Raw genomic sequence first — 23766 nt, forward strand, 5'->3', positions numbered from 1 at the left:
ATAGGTGTTTGATATTGTACCTGGTATAAAATACACAGTGTATGCAATGCATTCACGATCAGGTGTGTGACATAATTGTTTGATATTGTATCATGATTGTTTGATTACACATGTATTTCACAATGTATCTGATAGTAACAATTTTTTTTCTTGTTTGTGAGAGTCTTTAAGAATCTCTAGCATCTACTCTCTCAGCAACGTTCTTATTTTTGTAAAGAATTTCTATCCTCCTTTTTTTGGGGGGGCCGCACCCACGGCACATGGAGGTTCCCAGGCCAGTGACTGAACCCGAGCTGCAGCTGTAACCTATTCTGCAACTACGGGAGGGTGAGCTCCTTTAACCCACGGCATTGGGCTGGGGATCAAACCCGAGCCTCCACAGCAACCCGAGCCGCTGCAGTTGGCTTCTTAACCCACTGCGCCACTGTGGGAACTCCCCAGCAACTTTCAATAGACAGGGCAGTATGATTAACTGCGGTCACCATGCTGTACTGTATACCCCCGACTTAGTTACTTTATAGCTGGACCTTTGCACTTCTTAGACCCCTATTAGATATTCTATTTGGAAACACTTTTACTCTGTAAAGCATGCAGGGATCAGGACAGTTTCAGGAATGGTTTACGACGACCTTTTTTCCTGAAACCATGCCGATGCTGGTCACTGCCAGGCCTTCTTTCCCTGCATCCGAGCAAATCCAAGGCCACCCGGGAGGAGGTGCAGAACAGGAGGGGGACAAGAGACAGAAAAAGCAGAGCCAAAAGAGTCCTACGTTTACTGCACAAGAGTCCAGAATCCAAGCATTTTCCCTTCCCCTGCGCGCTGCAGCCGGGCTTTGCAGCCAGGCTTCCTTGATCGCATCAGACAGGGCCTCAGTCCATGAGTATCGTATCCCTCTGACACGAGCTTCCTCAGCTTCTGATTGAAAGGTGGTTTGGGGAAAAAGACATGTTCTTTTCTCCTTAACCCCTGAGGTCGGGAAGGAGGAGACGAGCACTGAGCAGTGCCGGGCAAAATGCAGAAATCACTGCGTGTCGGTTCATATCATACTTAGATATACTGAATGCATGCACACACACACGTATACACAGACACATAGTCCATACACACACACATCACAGGTATATATACACAGACACACACAGACCATAGACACGCGTGGGAACATGCATGGAGATACAAACCTAATATATGCATACACACATTACACGGGTGTATACACGCATGTACCCAGGGACACGCATGTGTATGACACATACGCACACCTGCACGCTTTCCCTCCGTCTGTGCTAACCCCCTCTGCACCTCGTTTTTGGGTGGCCTACTCTCCCCAGAGTTCCTCCCTCCTCCTGTCTTTGTCAACCCCAAGGTCAAGTCCAACAAGAAGCCCTTGCCACAGGGTGGAACCTTCACACGGGGCCAGGGGTCCCGGTTCCCCTGGGTCAGAACCAATACCTGTCTGCTGGAGTGACTAGGAACCATGCCTGCTTTCTCCCTTAAAAGTGTCCTCAGTTTATGACACATTATATCCGGGGGAACGGACGTGGTCTGACGGCACTCAGATAAGAAGCGCAGGTTGACACAGCAGAGCTTTGGGGGTCCAGGGGGGCTCTACAGCAGCATTGCCGCGTCACACGGTTGCTACCCCCGCATCCTAATAATGTGCCCCCTTTGGATTTTAGGATCTCACTTTGGGCTCGGAGAATGAGAGAAATGACTCGGCCCCACAGTCCGGCAACCAGTCAGACCTGGGGAAGCAGGGGCTCGGCCCCCTGGGGAGCCCCCTCCCCGTGCACGCGGCTGTAAAGGTAGGTCGGGCCCACCGGAGCGCTCCGCTCACCGGGCCCGCGTGGGGCAGGCTTCTGCGTCAGGTCTGGCAGCGCAAGGAGAGTCCCACCGACCCGCGGGAACTTCCAGCCGCTGGGCACGTCGCAAGACAGGAGCTGAGAAATGAACCAAAGGTGTACATGGAGCAAGAGTCCATCATCCAGGCGACACGGCAGGGTCTTCCCTGCGGAGAAGCCCCTCCGTTTGCCTTTCTTTGGGATCCCAGCTCAGCCTGCATGTTCCTGACTCAGAAGGAAGGTTATTAGCTCAGCCCCCAGGCAGACCCAGCCGATGACGGCCGTGCACACAGGGTTTGGACCTGCCATCCGACAGGTGCGGGCTGGTGGGATTTTATGCAAGACAAGAAAACCCCGAAGACCTGATAAAAATCAGAAGCTGTGTCACCGCAGCCAGGCTCCCCATGGAAATAAAGGTGGAGGGAGAATTTACATGCTCAGTAGACGCGTCCCTGCTGGTTAAATAGTGGGTTCATGTTCTCAGCGTTGTATGGAAGAATTCACGGAGCACTTTCTCCTGAATGAACTGCCTGGTAGTCATTTAACTTGCTTCATACTATCTTGCGCCAGATGACTTATAATTGATTGGGGGCATGTTTTCTCAGCTCCAGAGCCACCGCTTAATGCTGGATGATTCTGAAGAAATTTCTTTTAAAAACGTTGTAATTGAGTAAGAGTCAATATTAAAGTGACAGCCCCACGGCCCTCCCCTCCCCTACGTATATGCAAAAGTGCTTTTCCTGTTCTAAATAGATGGGGGGTATTTCAGATTCCCGGTAGAGCTCCCCCAGACTGCAGAGGCTCCAACCCAGCCTACAGTTCACGCAGCTCAACAGCTTCAAAATGACGTGGCCATCGATTTTGTTCATTGCAGGGGGAGGGGGCGATTCAGTGATTTCTAATGCGATGCGCAAAGAGGCTTTTTTCAGTATTGCTACCGAAGTCTTGAAACTTTTCCCAGCGAACATGGGAAAAGGCTTCAGCCTCCCTGTACCAAGGGAGAATGATTGTTGTCCCGAGGAAGGACAGTCAGTTGAGCAGGCCACGAGGTGCCAGCCAGCCGTCCAGCTGGACCGGTTATTTATGCAAGAGCCAACAGCCCTCCTGATTGGCCAACGCCTGTGAATTCTCACTTGATGAATATTCATCATGTCTAAGCTGGGAGGATGCTGGGGGACTTGAAGGACACAACTGCGCCAGGAAAAACATCTCTGCACTATCCCCGACTGTCGAAGACTCATACGAGGCCAGTGAGAGAAGGCACAAGAACACTCTTGGAAAACCGTAAATCCCCTTCGAGAGACGGGCGCTCACAGTGCGGACTCGAGGGGTGGGATCAAGTCAGATAAAACAGGATCCCTGCTCTCAAGGAGGCTGCAGTCTCGTTCGGTATTACAGCCACGACTAGTCCTGTCGGTATTTTGAGCAAGTAGGAAAAGCATGCTCCCAAGGACTGGAACAGACATCTCCCCAAAGATAAACAAATTGCCAATAAGCACGTGAAAAGGGGTTCCGTGTCCTTCGTCATCAAGGAAACTCTAAACAATGACCAAGCACCACTTCACACTCACTAGGAGCTAAAATTTTATGTCATTTTTTAAAAAAAGGAGTTCCCGTGGTGGCTCAGCAGGTTAAGGACCCAGTGTAGTCTCCATGAGGATGTGGGTTTGATGCTTGGCCTCTCTCAGTGGGTTAAGGGTGTGGCATGGCCACAAGCTGCACAGTACTTCACAGACATGGCTCAGATCCAGTGTAGCTGTGGCTGTGGTGTGGGCCTGCAGCTGCAGCTCTAGTTTCCACCCCAGCCCAGGAACTTCCATATGCCACTGCTGCAGCTCTTTGAAAAAACTTAAAAAAGGAAAATATCAAGTTTTGAGGAGGCGGTGGGGAAACGGGAAGCCTCATGCACTGCTGGCAGAAATGTGAAATGGTGCATCTGTGTGGAATGCGGTTTGGTGGTTCCTCGATAAAGTCAACATCGAATGACTATATAAGCCAGCAATCCACTCCTAAACACATACCCCCAGAGAACTGAAAACAGATGTTCAGACAAACACACAGGCAGGAATAGTCATTGCAGCACCGTTCCCGATAGTCCAAAGTTGGAGCGGACCCAGAGGCCCCTCAACTGCAGAGTGCATAAACACGGCAGACCACACAGCGGAATATTACTCAGCCATAAAAGGAAGCGAAGCACTGACTCTTGCTGCCGCATGAATGGACCTTGAAAACATGCCCGTGCAAGAAGCCCGATGCAAAAGGCCACAGAGCATCTGATTCCATTTTTTATGAAACCTCCCAAAGAGGTGGATCCACGGAACAGAAGGCAGATGAGGGGTTTCCAGGGGCCTCAGGAAGGGGGGGATGGGGAAGGGCTGCTTCGTGGGGATGGAGACACCTTGTAAGGTGATGAAAATATTCTGGCTGCGCAACATGCACTGACGGTTGCACACACTTATAAAGGTACCAAACGCCGCAGAATTGCAGCTTGGAAAGTGGTTGCCATGGTGATGTTTATGTTCTTTGTATTTCACCACAATATAAAAAGAGGGTCCCCTTCCCCAAGCAGCCACAGCCACCCCATCGGGGCAGATCACCTCGACGCAGAAGGGAGGCGGGGCATCAGTCTCCCTCACCCCCCCAGGCAGGGTCTGCAGCCAGGTGACCGTCACAGGGTGGCCTCAAGTGTCCTATGAGACCTGCAGATAAGAGGCATCACTGTGGGTTCGAGAAGGCCTCACAGGTGAGCAGGGGGTTGAACCAGCCTTGAAGGATGAGCTGGAGTCAGCGAGCCCAGGAGGGAGCCGCAGACAGCAGCAAATTAGAAAGAAAGGAGGCAGGAGGGGTAGGCTCTCGGGGAGGGTGTTTAGTGGCGTCAGTGCTGGGCGATGATCTCCTTTGCAGCCTGGACTTTGGACGTCAGCGTGCAGGGCAGGCTGGGCAAGCTGCGTGTAGGCTGTGGGGTGGCGGGCACACGGCCGGCCCAGCGGCGTGTGTGGCTGCGCATCAGAACACCTTGAGCCTGTCCGGGCCTCTCTGGCCGCAAGCCACACCCTTCCCGCTTTACACAGACAGGGTCTTAAACCACCGGGATTCGGATCCAGGTCTGCGTTGGGAAGGTGCCTGTGCTCCTATGTATGGACCATGCAGTTTGAGAGAGAAAACAAAACCCCGCCACCTCTGGATCCTCTGGCGTCCGAAAGAGCATGAAACGCTGCAGTCCCATGGATTCAGAGTTCCGTGGGGTCAGTGGTCTTTGCCCCCTCGGCATCTGGAGAAAATGGCCCGATTCTAGAAGGCATACCTTCTAGAATGCTCAAGAGTCCCTGTATGAAGGCAACAGAGAGAAAATTCCTTTGCCTCTGACTTAAATGCGAGACCCCAGGGCTGAAGTTCCCCCACCCAAGGCACATCCGAGGAGCAGTGGGGACAGGGGCTGAGCTGCAGCAGAGCAGGGCAGAGCTGGCTGCAGGGCCCTGTACAGAAGACTGATTAATTAATTGGAATGCTCATCAATGGAGGAGCAGGGAGGAGGGCCACCCGGCCCACGGGAGAACGTGAGCCCATTGTCCATGGTGTCCAAGAAGCCACCTCCCCTAGAAAACACAAAAGAGCTTCGGTGGTGGGACGTGCTGAGTCAGAGAAAAGCAAGTGGAACAGGTCACCTTCAGATGTGTGGTTAGTGGTTACAATGGGGACGCTGCCCGGTCACAGCAGGCCTGCCAGCTAATCAGGAGCCCCCTCTGGTGGACACTGCTGGTACCACACCTTCCCTCGACCTTGTCCCTGGAACCTCGAGACTCCCACCTTGATAGCCACAGCCATGTTGATTTCAATCTTCTGTAATAAAGTCAGGGTCTAGAAATGTATGCGGTTTTTTTTTTTTTTAGGGCAGCACCCACAGCATATGGAGGTTCCCAGGCTAGGGGTTGAATCAGAGCTATAGCTGCCAGCCTACCCCACAGCCACAGCCACACGGGATCCAAGCCACGTCTGCGACCTACACCGCAGCTCACAGAAATGCCAGATCCTTAACCCACTGAGCAAGGCCAGGGATTGAACCCGCAACCTCATGAGTACTACTAGTCAGATTCGTTGCTGCTGCGCCACAACGGAAACTTCTGGGTTTTTTTAACTGATGGCAGTAGGGGCCAATTGCTTCCCAATCTGTGGAGGCCTTTTTTTTAGGAGCAGGTTATAAATAGAATCACACTATCCTTTGAACTCTATTATTTCAACAGCACGTTTGGAGTTCTCTGGTGGTGCAGCAAGTTAAAGACCCAGTGTTGTCTTTGCAGTGGCTCAGATCACTGCGTGGCATGGGTTCGATTCCTGGCCCAGGGACTTGTATATGCTGTGTGTGGCCAAAAAAAAAATTTTATCTTCTTTCATTGATTTTACTGTGATCAAAAGGAGAGAATATTTTCCCCACCTTGTAGGTGAGGTGTTTGAGATGTCATAACATAACACGGATAACTGAACCATGTTCAAAAATGTCTTAGCTTCCAAGCCTGTGTCCTTCACTTTTTTCAAGAGTCCAAATTGTGCCACGATGGTAACTTCTGGAAAGATCCTGTGGACAGCTAACCCTTCCCATAGTCGGTAAAATATCTTTAGTTCAGAGGGTGTCCCTTCCTGATCTTATATCCATTTTTGGTGGGAAGGGAAATGGATCTTACCTTTAAAGAAGCAGCAAACATCCACACTCTGGATTTTCAAAGACAGGCTTAAATGTCGTCTGAGTTTCTGTCATCAAGAGTCAGCTTACGAAGGGCGTATTTAAAGGTGATAACAGCTATACGGGTGGAAGAACTTTCTTAGAACTCCCTCCCAAGAGCAGGTTATCGCCTTCATCCAAAGTCAGTTGGTCTTAGGTGAGGAAGGTGCCCTCACGAAACACGGGCTTACATCTCACTTTAGGCTAGAAAGGAAATTCTTCCCGAGCCCCCTCTGAGATTCAAGACTCCCCGCCTAAGGAGTGTCCTTGCACTGTGATGAGTTTACAGTGGATTAGATGCCTTCATGTCCCCGGGTCTCTGTGCATCCTGCCTTTGCTGCACTGGAGACCCGGGGCTCAAGAGCATTCGTCAAACCAAACCTCCTAGAGGTAAACCCATGATGCCAAGTCATTCCCATCCGACACCTCAAGCGCATATGCTCTCTCTCCATCCCCTTTGCAGTCCAAGTCCTTGAGCGACGGTAAGAACCGCCACAAAAAGCCCAAAGACCCCAAGCCCAAGGTGAAGAAGCTCAAGTACCACCAGTATATCCCTCCGGACCAGAAGGCGGAGAAGTCGCCTCCCCCCATGGACTCTGCTTACGCCCGGCTGCTCCAGCAGCAGCAGCTGTTCCTGCAGCTCCAGATCCTCAGCCAGCAGCAACAGCACCGGTTCAGCTACCCCGGGATCCACCAAGCTCAGCTCAAGTAAGTCAGGGGAGCCCAGGGTGGTGCCTGCAATGATGCCGCGCACGTGCTGAACACACTCGAGCTGCGGCGCATGCTCCTGCCTCCCCAGCACAGCGCCCCTGCTGGTCACAGATGGATGGGCATCCGCCGTGCGCAGCAGTGCCCCCCACTCCCTCCCACCTCCCCTGAGGGCCACCTGGCCCGCGCTGTTGTTCCCCTCACCCTGCCATTTCTGCTGATTTAATCTCTATCACCTTGCTCTTATTATTGCCGATTTATTGACTATTCCGTGCCTGATCCTTCTGGGCAATTAGCTGGTGATCTGATCTAAATGCAAACCAGCCCCGCCTCCTAAAGGTTGTGGTCCCCCAGGCCCAAGGTGTGAAGAGGTTTGCCCCCCCACCATCACCAAGGGGCTCTCTGCCACCAGCCAGGCAACCCACGATCCCACTCAACTCTGATGTCATCTACCCGGAGAGAGTGTCAGGTTCCCACAGGTTAAGGGCTCAGTCTACAAAACTGCCCCTCCCCCCCCCACCTCAGAGCCCGCGGTGTCACCTGTGCTTCTGACCGACAGGCTGTAGGCGGAAGGTTCCACCAGTCCCCTCCTTGAGTTGGATTAATTTGCTAGCGGCACTGCCAGAACCCGGAGACAGGGTAACTTCCTAGATCAGAGGCTTATTATAGAAGGACTTCACTCCCCATGGGGACAGCCAGATGGAAGAGATGCTCGGGGCAAGGTGTGTGTGAGGCAGGCAGAATATCTGTGCCCCGTCCACGGCCGCTACTCTCCCCAGATCTCCCAATCAGCTTTCCCAGCCCTGAAGCTCTCTGAACCCCATCCTTGAGGGGTTTTATAGAGGCTTCGTTAAATGGGCACAATCGACTAGATCATTGGCCATTAACAATCAGTTCAGGAGTTGCCTGATGGCTCAGCAGTAATGAACCCAGCTAGTATCCCTGAGGATGCGGGTTGGATCCCTGGCCTTGCTCAGTGGGTTAAGCATCCGGCATTGCCGAGAGCTGTGGTGTAGGTTGCAGGCGCGGCTCGGATCTGGCATTGCTGTGTCTGTGGCATAGGCCGGCAGCTGCAGCTCTGATTTCAGCCCCTAGCCTGTAAACCTCCATATGCCATAGATGCAGCACTAAAAAGACAATCAGTCAATCAATCAATCAATTAAAATTAAAAAAAAAAAAACAATCAATTCAACCACCAGCCCTTTCCCCATCCCAGAGATCAGGCGTGGGACTGAATGTTCCTACCCTGTAACCACTGGCTGGCTCTCCTGGCCACCAGCCCCCAGCCTTAGGTGACATCTCAAAGTCACCTCGTTAGGATAACAAAAGGCAGCCTTTGCTTTCAAGATTTAGGAAATTACAGGGGTTTGGGGAGCCATGCCAGAAACCAACCAGGCTGAAAACCGAATGTATATTTCCTATTATAAGTCACAGTATCACATACACAGACACACACATTTGACTGTATTTTAAGTCCTTTTTTTTGTTTGTTTGTTTTCCAGGGAACCAAATGAACAGATGGCCAGAAATCCAAACTCTTCTTCAGCACCGCTGAGCAGTACCCCTTTGTCTCCTGCCAAAAACAGTTTTTCTGGACAAACTGGTGTCTCTTCTCTCAAACCAGGCCCTCTCCCATCCAACCTAGATGATCTGAAGGTATAGGGTTTGGCATGCTTTTTTTTCCCTTTTTTTTAATAAATATTATTATTATTTTTAACCGCTCTGGATGGAAACCCAATGGAACAGAACCCCGTGGGCTCCCAGCTCCGCTCTTCCACTGGCTCTGCAGCCTTAATGCTGGTGCACCTCCAGTCCAAATAATCTACATGCACGACTTATTGTAAGAATCAAATAGAATCGCAAACACGATAGAGCTTGGCGCAGGGAGCAGCCTTGAGGTGCATACAAGCTTCCAGTGGCCAGTTTCATGATGCGCTTTTAACCAATCCTCGAAGTAAGAAAAACAAGAATCACCCTAGAGACCTTTTCATAAATCTGAGTCTGTTCAGCATATCTGACTGATTTTAGTCAAAGTATTTATTGCCCCCAATGTTTTGAATGTTAACGGGTCCTTTCCATCAGGAAATGATGGCAGCGGTGGATGGAATTTGAGTGTTTCTGGTGGAGTTTTGGTTCTTTTTCTTAAATCAGGATATTGTTACCTAAGGAGAATAGCCCTTACTTCACAAGGTAAAATGCTGGGAACCCTACGTCAATAATATAAGACATAGGAGTTCCCGTGTGGTTCAGCACGTTAAGAACCCAGCATAGTGTCCACGCGGATGTGGGCTCAATCCCTGGCCTCGCTCAGGGGGTTAAGGATCCAGCGTTGCCACAGGCTGAGGCGTAGATCACAGATGCAGCTCGGATCCAGCATGGCTCTGGCTGTGGCATAGGCTGACAGCTGCAGCTCTGATTCGACCCCTCGCCTGGGAGTGGGTCATATGGTGCACGTGTGGCCATGAAAAGAAAAAAATAAATAAACGTGATACTTTTCTATTATGAAATCCCCAGATCTGAGGACTTCTGCCTGAAATGTAGCAGCAGTTGGTTAAAGGACATGCATGTGCTAGGAACAGGCTGTGGATCACAGACCACATGGGTCTCAGTTCACCGAAAGGGCGTTGTGCCTTGAGTTGCGCCTGGTGTGTTTCAGAGCGGTCCCCAGGGCCAGCAGGTCCATCCGTCAGTATTTACGAAAGGACAGAACAGGAGGGACCCAGAGCCCTTCCTCGTCTACCTCGGGGCCCTTCATGTCCCCAGTGCCCACTCCATCCTCCGTGATTACACCTGTTCACCTCCTTGCCTGGGCGCTCTGGTGACTCTTCCCCCTAGGACGATCTTAATTTTCCCTGCAAAACTAAATCCCTACAGGTTCCCATAGTTCTCAGCAGCCCATCTTACGGCGCTTCCCCAGCGCCCCAGGGCCTCCTGGGTCACCCTTCCTCCCACGTTCAATCCTTGGTCGTTATCATCTTCGGGGGCGGGGGGGGGGGGGGGAGGGGCGGGTAGGACTGGGCCGCTTTCAAATGAGAGGAAATGTGATGGCTACCAAGTGCCAGCACGGGTAAATAAAATGTACCTTGGGTCTTGAGAGCAAAGGTGTCTCTCTTCCTGACGGCATAAAAATGCTTGGGCTTGGTGGCCCTTGTCCCACTTTGGCACCTGTAGACTTGGCGGAGGATGTCAGGCTGGTGACGCGTCCTCCCCGCGGGGTGGTCCCTCCCCACCCTGCCCAGATCATAAACCCGGAGGGAGGAAAGTAGCCTCTCCCACCTGGACCGCTTGACGCTGAGTGAAATAAAAGGGCAGATATTGACTCTCTGCTGCTGTGAGGTACCCGGAGCCTTCAGATTCATAGAGGCAGGAAGCAGAACTTCCGTGGCTGGGGGAGGGAGAGTGGCGAGTTAGCATTTCAACAGGCCCAGGTGAGAGAGACGGAAAGGCTTTAGAGATGGAGATGGGGGATGTTTGTACAACACTGTGAAAGTCCTTAATGCCACCCAACTGCACATTGAAACATTGTTACATGGTAAAGTGCATGTTATATGTCTTTTACAAGGATTTTTTCTTATAGTTGATGTACAGGGTTCTGTCAATTTCTGCTGTACAGGAAAGCGACTCAGGTATCCATAGGTGCACGTTCTTCTTCTCCTGTTATCTTCCATCATGTTCTATCACAGGTGACTGGACGTAGTTCCCCGTGCCATACAACAGCACCCCATTTGCGTCTATGAACTCCTGTCCGTCCCACTCCCTCCTCCCTCCCCCTTGGCGACCACGAGTCTATTCTCTGTGTCTGTGAGTCTGTTTCTGTTTTCTAGATAGCTTCCTCTGTGCCATATTTCAGACTCCACCTGTAAGTGATCTCATATGGTATTTGTCCTTCTCTTTCTGACTTACTTCATTTAATATGATCATGTCAATTGCATCCATGTTGCTGCAAATGGCATTATTTTGTTCTTTTTAATGGCTGAGTAGTATTCCGTTGTACATGTATACCACAGCTTCTGAATCCATTTGTCTGACAATGGACATTTAGGTTGTTTCCATGTCTTGGCTACTGTGAATAGTGCTGCAATGAACACACGGGTGCATGCACAGAGGTTTTTTTTTGTTTTGTTTTGTTTTTTCCCTAAGTAGTCTCTTTCTGGATAGAAGCCTGGAACACACAGGAATGGAAATGTCTTGGCCTCAAAGAAAACATAGTCCATGGAGTTCCCGCTGTGGTGCAATGGGTTCAGAATCTGGCTGCGGCAGCTCAGATTCAATACCTGGCCTGGGAACTTCCATAGGCCACGGGTATGGCTATAAAAAAAAAAAAAAAAAAAAAAGAAGAGACTAGAAAACATAGTCCAGATAAGAAATGTGCCATCTGGCAGAGCGCCCAAAGGTGGTTGCCTTGCTCAGAATCATCGGCTGCTTGTAGGAATAATCGTTAGCAGAGGCATAAGGAGATGAGTGAAGGTGGTTGACAGCAGCAACTGCCGCTTTTTGAATATAAACTGTCACTCGGGCCTCTTTCGTAGATTTGCTTTATTTTCCACCCTGAAAGATGGTTTAAATGCAAACATAAAAATTCAGGATCTTGGAGTTCTAGTTGTGGTTTAGCAGGTTCAGGACCCAACATAGTGAGGACGTGGGTTCCATCCCTGGCTTCATTCAGTGGGTTAAGGATCCAGTTTTGCCGTGAGCTGTGGTGCAGGTCGCAGGCACGGCTCGATCTGGCGTGGCTGTGGCTGTGGCTGTGGCTGTGGCCAGGCAGCTGTAGCTCCTATTCCACCCTTAGCTTGGGAATCTCCATGTGCCACAGGTGCGGCCCTAAAAAGGAAAAAAAAGAAAAGAAATCAGGATCTTAAAGAGGTTAAATAATATCATATGCACGTTGACCAGCCTCTAAATGACAAAACCGGGGCTTGGACTGCGGTGACTTTGCTCTTATTATTCTGGAGATGAAAGTGGAAGGGGGGACAGACAGGAGAGATCTGAAGTGGACTTGACCGTTCTGGGGATGGCAGAGGTGTCACTGGGGGGTGTTGGCGCTCAGAGCAGTGGCAGAACTCGGGAGGGTAGAATGAGGAGCCGTCGGGTAGGGATGTGGGCGAGTTCACGCCCATCAGGACGTGAGGTTGCAGGCACCTGCAGGACGACCCAGAGGAAACATCGCGGCCGTTTCCAACCAGTGAGAAGTACACCAGCCCGGCTCAGCTCAGCCGTGTTGTCAGGGGCAGGCACAGAAATCGGGGAGTCATTTGCCTTGTGGGGAGGGCGGGAACTCAAGGAGCGAATGAGCCAGCAGGTGAGCAGAACGGAAGGAGTGGGAGGGAAGGATGGAGGGGGCGGCAAGGGTGGAGGCAGGAAGGAGAGGAGAAGAGCCGAGGCGGCAAATGATGGAACCGCCACCTTTGGGGAAAGGAACTGATGAAGGTGCCCTTCAAACAAAGGGAGCAGGCAGGCAGGATAATCCTGGTGCTGTGATGGTTTCCAGAAGCACTCACGTTTCGCTCCATAGACGTCAAAGGGAAAAGGCACTGAGAAAAACATCTGATTCCTCCTGGAAAAGGTCTAAGTGGCCCTTTCACAGAATATGGACTTTTATATATATATATATATGCTGTTTCCAACAAACTGGAGAGTCAGAGAGCCAGAGAGCTACTGAAAGAGAGAGAGAATGAGAGAGGGGGAGAGAGGAAAATGGAAAGTTTAAAAACTGGGAAAATATTGGATGGATATTAAGAAATAATTGTTCATATTTTTAGGTGTGGTAAGGCTCTTGTATCTATTTTTAGTACTCAAGCGACTTATGTCAAAGACTTTTAGCGAAAGCAAAATACTTATAGATTAAAATATATAATTGGGAGTTCCCTGGTGGCTCAGTGGGTTAAGGATCCCACATGGTCATTGCTGTGGCTCTGGTTACTGCTGTGGCTCAGGTACAGTCTCTGGTCCTGCAAATTCCACATGCCGCAAGCATGGCCCATAAATAAATTTAGTAATTGAATTAACTACATCATTTGCTTCCACATAATTCAGGAAATACTGGGATATAAAGCAAGATGGGGGTGAAAATGAAGCAAGTGTGAGTTGACAGTTATCAAAGCGGGCTAATGGGTGTGTGGATTCACTATAGTTTTCTATCTACTTTTTAAATTAATTTTAGTTTGTTATTGGAGTATAGATTTACAATGTTGTGTCAGCTTCAGGTGTACTGGTTCATTTCTCCATAGAGATATGTCCATTCTTTTTCAGATTCTTTTCCCATCTAGGTTATCACAGAATATCGTGTAGAGTTCCCTGTGCTAACTACTGTTTTATATATAGTAGTGTGTCTACATTAACTCTGACCTCCCAATTTGTCCCCCCACCGCCCACCTTTCCCCTTCTTTCTGCTTTTCTATCAAACTTTTGTGTGTGTTTGACATTTTTCATGATAAATGGTTTAAAAAGCTATCAATGATGAAAACAGCAGTGACTGTAGGAAAGAGGTGTCTACACGTCTTTGTCACAAGCGAGCCTACCCAGCCGAAGCTTCTGAAATTGAAAGTAAATTGGACTCAACAAGGACTCATTTTATTTTAGAAGATGAGCTGCATTATTGAATAATGTCGTTTAAATTATTCAGTACCAGAGCAGATTCTAAAAATAAACGTAGAACTCATTAATTTTAAGTAATTCTAAATTAAAACAATAATGAGTTGCCATTTTGTACTTTTTCAAACCAGCACATCTAAAAGAAAATGGCACAACCATATTAGCAAGGCTAGGGGGCAGGTGGCATGTGTTGTTGCTTTTGTGGGGTAAGTCGTTCCAACCCTTTTTAAGTAACTTGTATGTTTTTTAAGAAAACTTTTTTTAAGAAAACTTTTTTTAACTTTGTAATGTAAGTTAACTTTTTAAGTAACTTGTAACATATAATACTAACCTTAACTAACCTTTACGATAACTGTTTCAATAGCTGTTTATTCACTGCTGAAATAGGATAGTGTATGAAAAAGCTAAGAGCATTTTAAGAAACAACTGACTCACAGGCAGCATTGTAGATTCTGTTTCCTTCGAGACGGAAAATGCCTATGGACATGTTTTGTTGTAAAATAATCACTTTTAAATAATTATGGGAGCATACACTTCTGGTGTGCTTTTTTATTTTATTGTGGACTTTTTCAGGCATATCATGTCACCACGTAGTTAACCTTCCTCTTTTGGGCTCTTAACTGGCTTCCAGATTTTTGCTGTGAAACTGTAATTCATACACACAGGTATTCATTTCTCTAATTATCTCCCCAGGCTAAACGCATGGGCGTGGAACTCCTGAACCAAAACGTATTAATATTTTTACAAGCTCTTAGTCCATGTTGCCACATTCCTGCCGTGAGTGTATGTGCCCATCTCTTGCCAGAAGCAGTGTGTTGGGGCCACACTTCTCACCCTGGATGCCCCCCTCCCCGCAACCTGGGCCTCTTGTTCAAATGCAGATTCTGAGTCAGTAGGTGTGGGAGGGGCCGGAGACTCAGCATCTCCAACATAAGCACACAGATACTGTTTGCGCTGCTGGTCCAGAGACCACACTTGTAATAGCAAGGTAAAGAGAGCTTTTTTTTTCTCTCTCTCTACATTTCTATCCACTTATTTTTGTTGCTACTTCACTGACCCAGAGTGTTGTTATCCATTCCTTTGTCAATTCGATGAATACAAAACGATGTACATATTTATTTTATTTGCATTTCCTGCAATGCTCAGGATGATACAAACGTGTTATTGGCCATGGTTGGTGGAGGGGGGTTTTGTAGTTGTTGTTTTTAGTGACAAAGATCCACCTGATATTTTATTCCAAATGCCTCAGTCTGGTTCAAACGAGCCAGAGGAGGGCAGATACCTTTATGAAAGTGGGAGGGTAGACGAAACCTGTCCTTCTGGTGCATTCTCTGGTCTCTTTCATCTTCTTCCTGGTAGATAATTGGAAAAGGATATTGTAACCGAGTCCATCATTCATCTTCCTCCGCTTCTTTCACGACGCACCATAAATCTCCCCACTTCTATTCTCGCAGAAGATTTGGATCTCATAATATGAAACCGCTCGTGTCCTTTTTCATGTCGGGACCCTCAATCCCGAGCAGGCTCTGACTCTCCACTTACCCTCAAGTTCAAGAGCGCCGACGGAGTCCTCGAGTTCCTCCTCCAACACATCCCTGCTCTTGTCAAGCCCCTCAGGAGACGGAGACCTCTCCCAGTCCCAAGCCGTCGGAGGAAGGCTCTAGATGGACGTCAACATGAGTCATGCTTTGCTTCTATTTCTTCTTCTTCTTTCTTTTCTTTTGGGCTGGAGAGAAAACACCTGAATTTTGCCCCTATTGTTTCGTTCTTCTGATACCCCACTGGCTGCCTCCCTTCATTTTGTATGTCCTAGCCGTTTGCTTCAGATATTTTCTTTTGGGGGGGCGCTTTTTAAAATTTTAGTTAATTTATTCCTTAAATTCGTTTTTATTAACATGTAATCATTTTAATTTTATGGGGGTGCCATTGATTTACAGTGTTGTATCAGCCTCAGGTTTACAGCAAAGTGGGTCAGCCCTACGGACACAAACATCCATTCTTTGCTGCCTCCCCCCCCTCCCCCATGGGTCATTACAGAACGTTGCTTGTTAGTTACCTGTTTTATATCCAGTAGTGTGAATATGGTCACCCCATCCTCCCAATTTTATCCCGCCCCTCCCCTTTGGGAATCCTAAATTTAATTTCAAAATCTTCGTGTACTTCCACTTTATAAATAAGTTCTTTTGCATCGTTTTAAATTAGATTTCACCTAGAAGCGATAGCAAATATTCGTCTTTCTCTGCCTGGCTGACTTCGTGTGATCATCTCAGGGTCCATCCATGTTGCTGCAAATGGCACTATTTCCTTCTTTTTTATGGCTGGTAATTCCCTGTATGTATGTATGTACCACATCTTCTTTATCCATTCCTCTGTCCGTGGATGTTTAGGTTGTTGCCATGGCTTGGCTGCTGTAATAGTGCTGCAGTGAACACTGGGGTGCATGTATCTCTTCGAATCACGCTTTTCTCCAGATATATGCCCATGAATGGGACTGCTGGATCGAATGGTCATTCTACGTTCAGTTTTAAGGAACTTCCGTACTGTTTTCCATAGTGGTTGTACCAACACTGTACTAGAGTTCCCTTTTCACCACACCCTCTGCAGCATTTCTTGTTTGTAGACTTTTTGGTGATGGCTAATCTTACTGGTGTGAAATGACATCTCATTATAGCTTTGATTTGCATTTCTCTAGTAATTAGCGATGGTGAGCGTCTTTCGTGTGCTTTTTGGCCATCTGTCTGTCTTCTCTGGAGAAATGTCTAGTTAAATCTCCTGCCCTTTTTTTGATGGGGATTTTTGTTTTGTTGGCATAAAGCTGCATGAGATGTTTGCATGTTTTGGAGATTCATTCCTTGTCAGTTGCTTCATTTGCAACCCCATATTCTCCGGGGTGTCTTTTCCTTTTGTTTATGGTTTCTTTTACTCCGCAGAAGTTTTAAGTTTAATTAGGTCCTTTTTTTTTATTTTCATTACTCTGGGAGGTGGGTCAAAAAAGATATTGCTCTGATTTATGTCAAAGAGTGTTCTGCCTGTATTTTCTTCTAGCAGTTTTATAGTAGTCAGTCTTATGTTTAGGTTAGGCCCCTGATCCATTTTGAATTTATTTTTGTGGGTGGTATTAGAGAATGTTCTAATTTCATTTTTCTTTACAAGTAGGCCATTTTTTAAAATTGTATCTTTTGTGAAGGGTTGGATAATGTCCATTACCCGGTTTTATATTGGGTATTGAGCTTTTTCTTTTGATGCATTGAAATTACTGGCTTCATTATGTGCCGTGCAATTTTTTTTTTTAATGAGATTGCTGTTTGCATTTGCACATTCTTGCGGTATTTTTGACTTAGAGGAGTTTTTCCATTTTTGTGGTCCATATTATCTTTATCACTTTGTTTGCTTTGATGCCTAAAAGAGCTTTCCCTGCAACATAGCAGAGGGTTTCCCTATGGATTTCTAGCTGTTTTATGGAATTATTGACATTCAAGTATTTAAATATGTTTCCCATTCTAATTACAGAAGTAGTATGCTGTGGACTGTATCAGAAATTCAGATAAGGAGAACCATTTTTGACATCTTAGCGTTATCTTTATCCAGATGTTTTCATCGGCAAGCACCAGTATATATATTTTTTCACATCTGCACATATTTATATATGTGTGTGTGTATATATGCCATAAACAATTATTCATTGTTCTATAGCAACAAATATTTATAGCAACAGTTTTAACGGATCTAAGGTGTTCCATCATGTCTACTGTGTTTTTAGATATCTGTAGTTTATAATTTATGATCATTATAAAAACGCGGGGTTGGAGTTCCTGTGGTGGCTCAGTGGTTAACAAATCTGACTAGCATCCATGGGGATGCAAGTTCAACCCCCGGCCTCGCTCAGTGGGTTAAGAATCTGGCGTTGCCGTGAGCTGCAGTGTAGGTCACAGACATGGCTTGGATCCCATGTTGCTGTGGCTGTGGTGTAGGCTGGCAGCTACAGCTCAGATTAGACCCCTAGCCTGGGAACTTCCATATGCTGTGGGCGCAGCCCTAAAAAGCAAAAAATAAATACATAAATAAATTAATTAAAATGCAGGGTTGAAAGAATTACATGTGAACCAAATAATAATAGCAAACACTGGAGTTCCCGTCATGGCTCAGTGGTTAACGAATCCGACTAGGAACCATGAGGTTGCGGGTTCGATCCCTGGCCTCGCTCAGTGGGTTAAGGATCTGGCATTGCCGTGAGCTGTGGTGTAGGTTGCAGACGTGGCTCGGATCCCAGGTTGCTGTGGCTCTGGCGTAGGCTGACGGCTACAGCTCGGATTAGACCCCTAGCCTGGGAACCTCCATATGCCCCAGGAGTGGCCCTAGAAAAGGCAAAAAGACAAAAAAAAAAAAAAAGCAAACACTTATACTGCACTAACAATTTGCGAGGCACTGTTCCAAGCCCTTTACGTGTTTTAAGCCATTTCAGTGCTCACGAAAATGTGTAAGGTAGGTACCACCATCCCCATTTTTCAGAGGGATCCCTGGGTTGGGGAGAGGCGGGGGCCAGGATTTGGCTTTAGTGACTGGTGGGTAATGCTCATAGATTGAGAGCCAGTGTGTACATCCTGTAGAGCCGAGATGCTCAGAAACTGGTCCTGGGCCGGCAGCATCTGCGTATCCCCTGGGAGCTTGTTAGAAACCCACATTCTCCGTCTCCAACCCAGACCTGCTGAATTGGGAGCTCCAGGCTGGGCCCAGCCGCGCCGTAAGGTCCCGCCCCGGGGGCCAAGAGGTGCCAAGCAGCGCTCTCACCTGGGTCGCAGAGGTGTTGCTGGTATCGGTATTCTTACCTGAAAAGTGGGGACAAGGACCGGCATGGGGCTGAGGGTGGTGGGAGGACAGTAGCCCCTTGCGGTTCACTTGAGCTGGAGCTTTCTGTGATCCGGGACCATGACAGCAGGGTATGTGACCTTTTATGAAGACTCGTTAAGTTGTGCAAAATCGATTCATATCGGGTGTCGGGGAGGAGATCGGAGACAAGTAAGTGGACATTGTAAAATTCCCTTTGTGATGTCTTAAAGCTGCTGTAAGAGTAAGCGGATTTTTTACAAGATTGTGGTTAACCGGCGCTGACACTAACAAGGCCCTGGTTTCCTTAGGTCTCCGAGTTAAGACAACAGCTTCGAATACGAGGTTTGCCGGTGTCCGGCACCAAGACGGCCCTCATGGACCGGCTGCGGCCCTTCCAGGACTGTTCCGGGAACCCCGTGCCCAACTTCGGCGACATAACGACTGTCACTTTTCCAGTGACGCCCAGCAACGCGCTGCCCAGTTACCAGTCCTCCCCATCCACCAGCGCCTTCTACCACTTCGGCAGCACCAGCTCCAGCCCCCCGATCTCGCCCGCCTCCTCCGACCTGTCGGTGGCGGGGTCCCTGCCCGACACCTTCAACGACGCCTCCCCGTCCTTCGGCCTGCATCCGTCCCCGGTGCACGCGTGCGCCGAGGAGAGCCTCATGAGCAGCCTGAACGGGGGCTCCCTGCCTCCGGAGCTGGACGGGCTGGACTCCGAGAAGGACAAGATGCTGGTGGAGAAGCAGAAGGTGATCAACGAGCTCACCTGGAAGCTCCAGCAGGAGCAGCGGCAGGTGGAGGAGCTGAGGATGCAGCTGCAGAAGCAGAAGAGAGGCACCTGTCCTGAGAAGAAGCCGCTGCCCTTCCTGGCGGCCCCCATCAAGCAGGAAGACGCTGGCTCCAGCTGTCCCTTTGCACCCCTGCCAAGAGCTGTGAAAAGGCAGAGCAACAGCTCAGAGGAGCAGCCGGCGGCCGGCGATGCTGCTCGGCTCCGGCCACTTGGGAACACCCACTGCGCGGAGTCCTCAGGTCAAACCAATGTACTTTCGTCCACGTTTCTCAGCCCGCAGTGCTCCCCGCAGCATTCGCCCTTCGGGGCAGTGAAAAGCCCGCAGCACATCAGTTTGCCCCCATCGCCGAACAACCCTTACTTCCTGCCAGCATCTTCAGGGGCCCCGGGAGAAGAGCACAGGGTCTCCTCACCTGTCAGCAGCCAGGTGTGCACTGCACAGGTAAGAACGGCTGCCCCCCCCATGCCTGTACACCCCTCTTCCCGGAACTGGGATGTGGATGTGCAACTCCCAGAGAGCCGGCTGGTGGAACTTTTCATGGGGAAGGTTTGCCAGGAGTCTCCCGGCATCTCCCAGATGCCAAGATCCACAAGCCTTTACAGCAGTAGCACAAACTCACTTCCGAGCTGTTCTGTAAAGGGCTAGATAATGACTCTTTTGGGCTGTGTGGGACATATGGTCTCTGTCACAGCTACTCAGCTCTACCCTTGTATCACAAAAGCAGCCATAGCCCACTTGTAAATGAATGCACGTGGCCGTGTGCCAATAAAACTTTATTTACAAAAACCAGCAGGGGGCCGGATTTGGCTCTCAAGGCTGTTCCCAGGTCTCCTTGGTATCAGGCCTTACCAGAGGCCAAGCCAGTCTGTCCAGAGGGCCAGCAGGGGCGTTACCAGACCTTACTGTTCCCTCATTGCAGTTGTCTGCGGAGCGCAAATATTTACCTGCTGTGTGCCAGGCCCCGTTCTAACCTCTGGGAATTAGCCCTGAATTAGCCACTCAGAAATCCTTGTTTTCATGGGGAGACAGACAGTAAATAAAAGATGCAAGTATTTAAGATATTAAAAAGAGCAGAGAAGGGAGTTGCGGAGTTTGGAAGTGGACATGGAAGGGCCAGGACCACTTGAGGAGGTGAAGAAGAGAGCCTTGTGGATTCTCTGGGCTGCAGGCATCGCAGGCAAAGGAAGAAGAGCAGCAAAGGCCCTGCGGCAGGAGCACGCGTGCCGTGTTCCGGGATCAGAAAGACGCCCGCGTGGCTGGAGTGGAGTGAGGGGACTCGTAGGGAGGCTTAGACGAGTGACCAGTTCAAAGACGAGACTACGGTGACCACCCACGACTTTCCTTTTGTCCATGAAACCAAAGAAGAATTAGGCACATCTCTTCAAGACTCTGAGAAAGCAGGAACAGCTCACGGCCACAGAGAGGGGACGTGTGGTTTCCTGGGGCGGGGGAGTGGGATGGACGGGGAGTTTGGGGTTGCTGGATGCCAGCTGTTGCCTTTGGAATGGGTGGGCCCTGGGGCCCTGCTGAATAGCACAGGGAAGGGTGAGTGATTGAGTCACTTTGCTTTACAACGGATCGAAGAAACGTTGCAAATCAGCTATATTTTAATTTTAAAAAAGACTCTTTGAGCTTGTCGAAATTTTTCAAAATTTCGTATCGCAAGGTTCTGCAACCCCTATTATTAGAAAGGGACCAGGAAGAAAACTTCCATTAGCGCGCCGTCTCCCGCATACGGAGCATTAGGAGGCATGCCACGAGTGATCTCGTGAATTGTCACAACAGCCGTATGAGTTCCAACTTCTTACTCTTTGCTCTTGAGGAAAATAAGGCACACGGAGGTGAAGTCAGTTGCCTATGGACACAGGAACCTGGACGGATCTGGTTCTAAAGCGCATATGCCCTTGTCACGGAATAGTCTCTCTCCTGGGGCATAAGGTGTGGCCATAGGTCATGAGGACACATTTTTATGAACCCGCGAAAACAACCCATTCACAGGAACGACGCCCACTCCTGAGCCAGCGCCTGGGAGGGGCTGGGACTTAGGTGGCTCATCCTCCTCCCTGACCACAGATAGTGAGCTCCTGGTGTCTTAGGCAACAGAGGTAAAAATGGCTCTTGAAATATAGAGCTCTGGACCAGGAAGGACCAGGAGACGCTCAACGGAATAATATTGCTACTCCCAAGAGCTCCCATCTGTACCGTAATTGATGGCTTCCAAAGCCCTCTTTGGAGGCAGGAATGATTACATGATTAAAAATAAAGTTAGCGAGATAAAGGACAATATAGGATAGCATGGCTCATCTGCCCTGAGGACGTTAAATGCTGCACACACCGCGGAGGGTGGGTTGGGTGTTGATCAAGAAGGGCTAGAAAAGTCTGGAAGGCTTTGCAGAGGGTTAGGCCTGAGAAGTGGCGTTGGAAAAGGAGTCAAGATAAGGTCATTCCATGTGAAAGAAAAACAAAAACAGGAGGTCCCGTCATGGCTCAGCAGAAACGAATCTGACTAATGTCCATGAGGACACAGGTTTGATCCCTGGCCTCACTCAGTGGGTTTAAGATCCAGCGTTGCTGTGAGTTGTGGTATAGTTTGCAGACATGGCTCGGATCCAGAGTTGCTGTGGCTCTGGCGTAGGTCGGCGGCCACAGCTCCAGTTCAACCCCTAACCTGGGAACCTCCACAGGCCGCGAGTGTGGCCCTAAAAAGCAAAAGAAGAAAAAAGAAAGAAAGGGAAAATATACAGGGCATGGAGGGGGGGAAAAAGAGAGTCCAGAAAAGATCATTCCAAAAAAAAGAAAAAAGAAACAAAAAAAAAAAGGGGGAAACGTGCAGGCCTTGAAGGGGTTAGTGCAACAGAAGCTTCTAGAGGGAACTAGTGCGTGTCTATGGAATGTCTTGAAGCCGCACCCTGCTTAAATGTGGAGACCCTGCATTGTGGACATGCGAAGAGTTGATGAGCAGAAGGTCTTACGTCCGAAGCCAGACTTGAGACCTTGTAACAGAATTCAGGGAAATTTGGAAGGATAGGACTCCAGGGCAGGGACCAGTTGTCTCAGCAAAGGCCGCTCTCAAATATACTGCCAGGGGCCATTCAGTATGTTGCTTTTTCCTTTCTACAGACCTCAGGGGCACACGAGGGCCATTCTCCAAGCTTCTCCAACCAGCCCTCCAGCCTCCACCCCCCCTTCTCTGGAGCCCAGGCAGACAACAGTCAAGGTGCCGGGGGCAACCCTTGTCCTAAAAGCCCAGGTGTGCAACAAAAGGTAGGCACCTGGGCAAAACCTGTGAACCGGGGGTTGGCTTTGCCTCTTTGCTCTCCGTGGCTCCTGTCCTCCGTGTGTCGAGGTTCAAAGGCAGAAAGAAATAAGTGACGTTTTAGATGGAGACAAGTCCCCTTGAAAAAGACAGAAATGGATATACAGATATAAGTGAAGGGATTCTGAGGCATCCTTTCCCGGGTTCACGCCAGAAACGATAGTGATAAAAACGGCCGGGGGATGTTTGCCAAATAGCAGGGCTGCTGGACCAGTTTCGGTGACGTGCAAGATTGGAGTCAGAGCCCACGGGAAAATAATGTGGAGAAGGAGGGAAGTGCTGGATCCTCGGACAGGTCTGGAGACGGGGAGGAAGGTGCAGTCACCGTGTACGAGAGAAGAGATGTCCCGTAACGGCAGGTGGGAGAATCAGGGATTTAAGGATGCAGGACGAGGGGCGTTCAGGGGGCAGTGGACAGACATCAGGACATCAGATGGCCGTGGCACAAAAGTGCCGAGTTCCCTTTGTGGCTCAGCGAGTTGAGGATCCGACGTAGTGTCCATGAGGATGTGGGTTCCATCCCTAGCCTTGCTCAGTGGGTTAAGGAGCCAGCGTAAGTTGCAGATGCGGCTCAGATTCGGTGCGGCCGTGGCTGTGGCGCAGGCAGCAGCTGCAGCTCTGATTTGACCCTTAACCTGGGAATGTCCATGTGCCGCAGGTGCCCTAAAAAGACCAGAAAAACGTGCTATGTGCCCCAAGGCAGGGCAGAGCAGAGCATCTTTGGGGAACAGAGACCCTGAAATGGCCTGAACACTTCACAGGACGCAGCCACAACACACAGGGCTGGCTCACAAAGAGATACCCCAGCAGGGCCCGCCTCCAGCGCTCTCACCCACTCAGGAAGGCACCTCCAGCCCAGACACCAATAATATATCTGTAACATATATTCAAGTCCCAGCTCTTTTTTTTCCCCTAAATCATTTTCCCCCCAAAATGTAGCCTGTCCCTTCTAAAACAGAAGCTGTGCCATT

General features: G+C 49.2%; 1 protein-coding gene across 1 annotated transcript in view; it reads left to right on the plus strand.

Annotated features, from left to right (window-relative positions):
* MYOCD (myocardin) overlaps positions 1–23766 on the plus strand; it is a 97631-nt gene that overhangs the window by 68764 nt on the left and 5101 nt on the right. The window contains 4 exon segments of the mRNA NM_213745.1: positions 1681–1806; positions 7023–7267; positions 8770–8923; positions 18994–19920. Coding sequence (NP_998910.1) covers positions 1681–1806; positions 7023–7267; positions 8770–8923; positions 18994–19920 — 1452 coding nt within the window.

The sequence above is a fragment of the Sus scrofa genome, chromosome 12 (genome assembly GCF_000003025.6).
Source record: "Sus scrofa isolate TJ Tabasco breed Duroc chromosome 12, Sscrofa11.1, whole genome shotgun sequence".
In the NCBI taxonomy this organism is placed as follows: Eukaryota; Metazoa; Chordata; class Mammalia; order Artiodactyla; family Suidae; genus Sus; species Sus scrofa.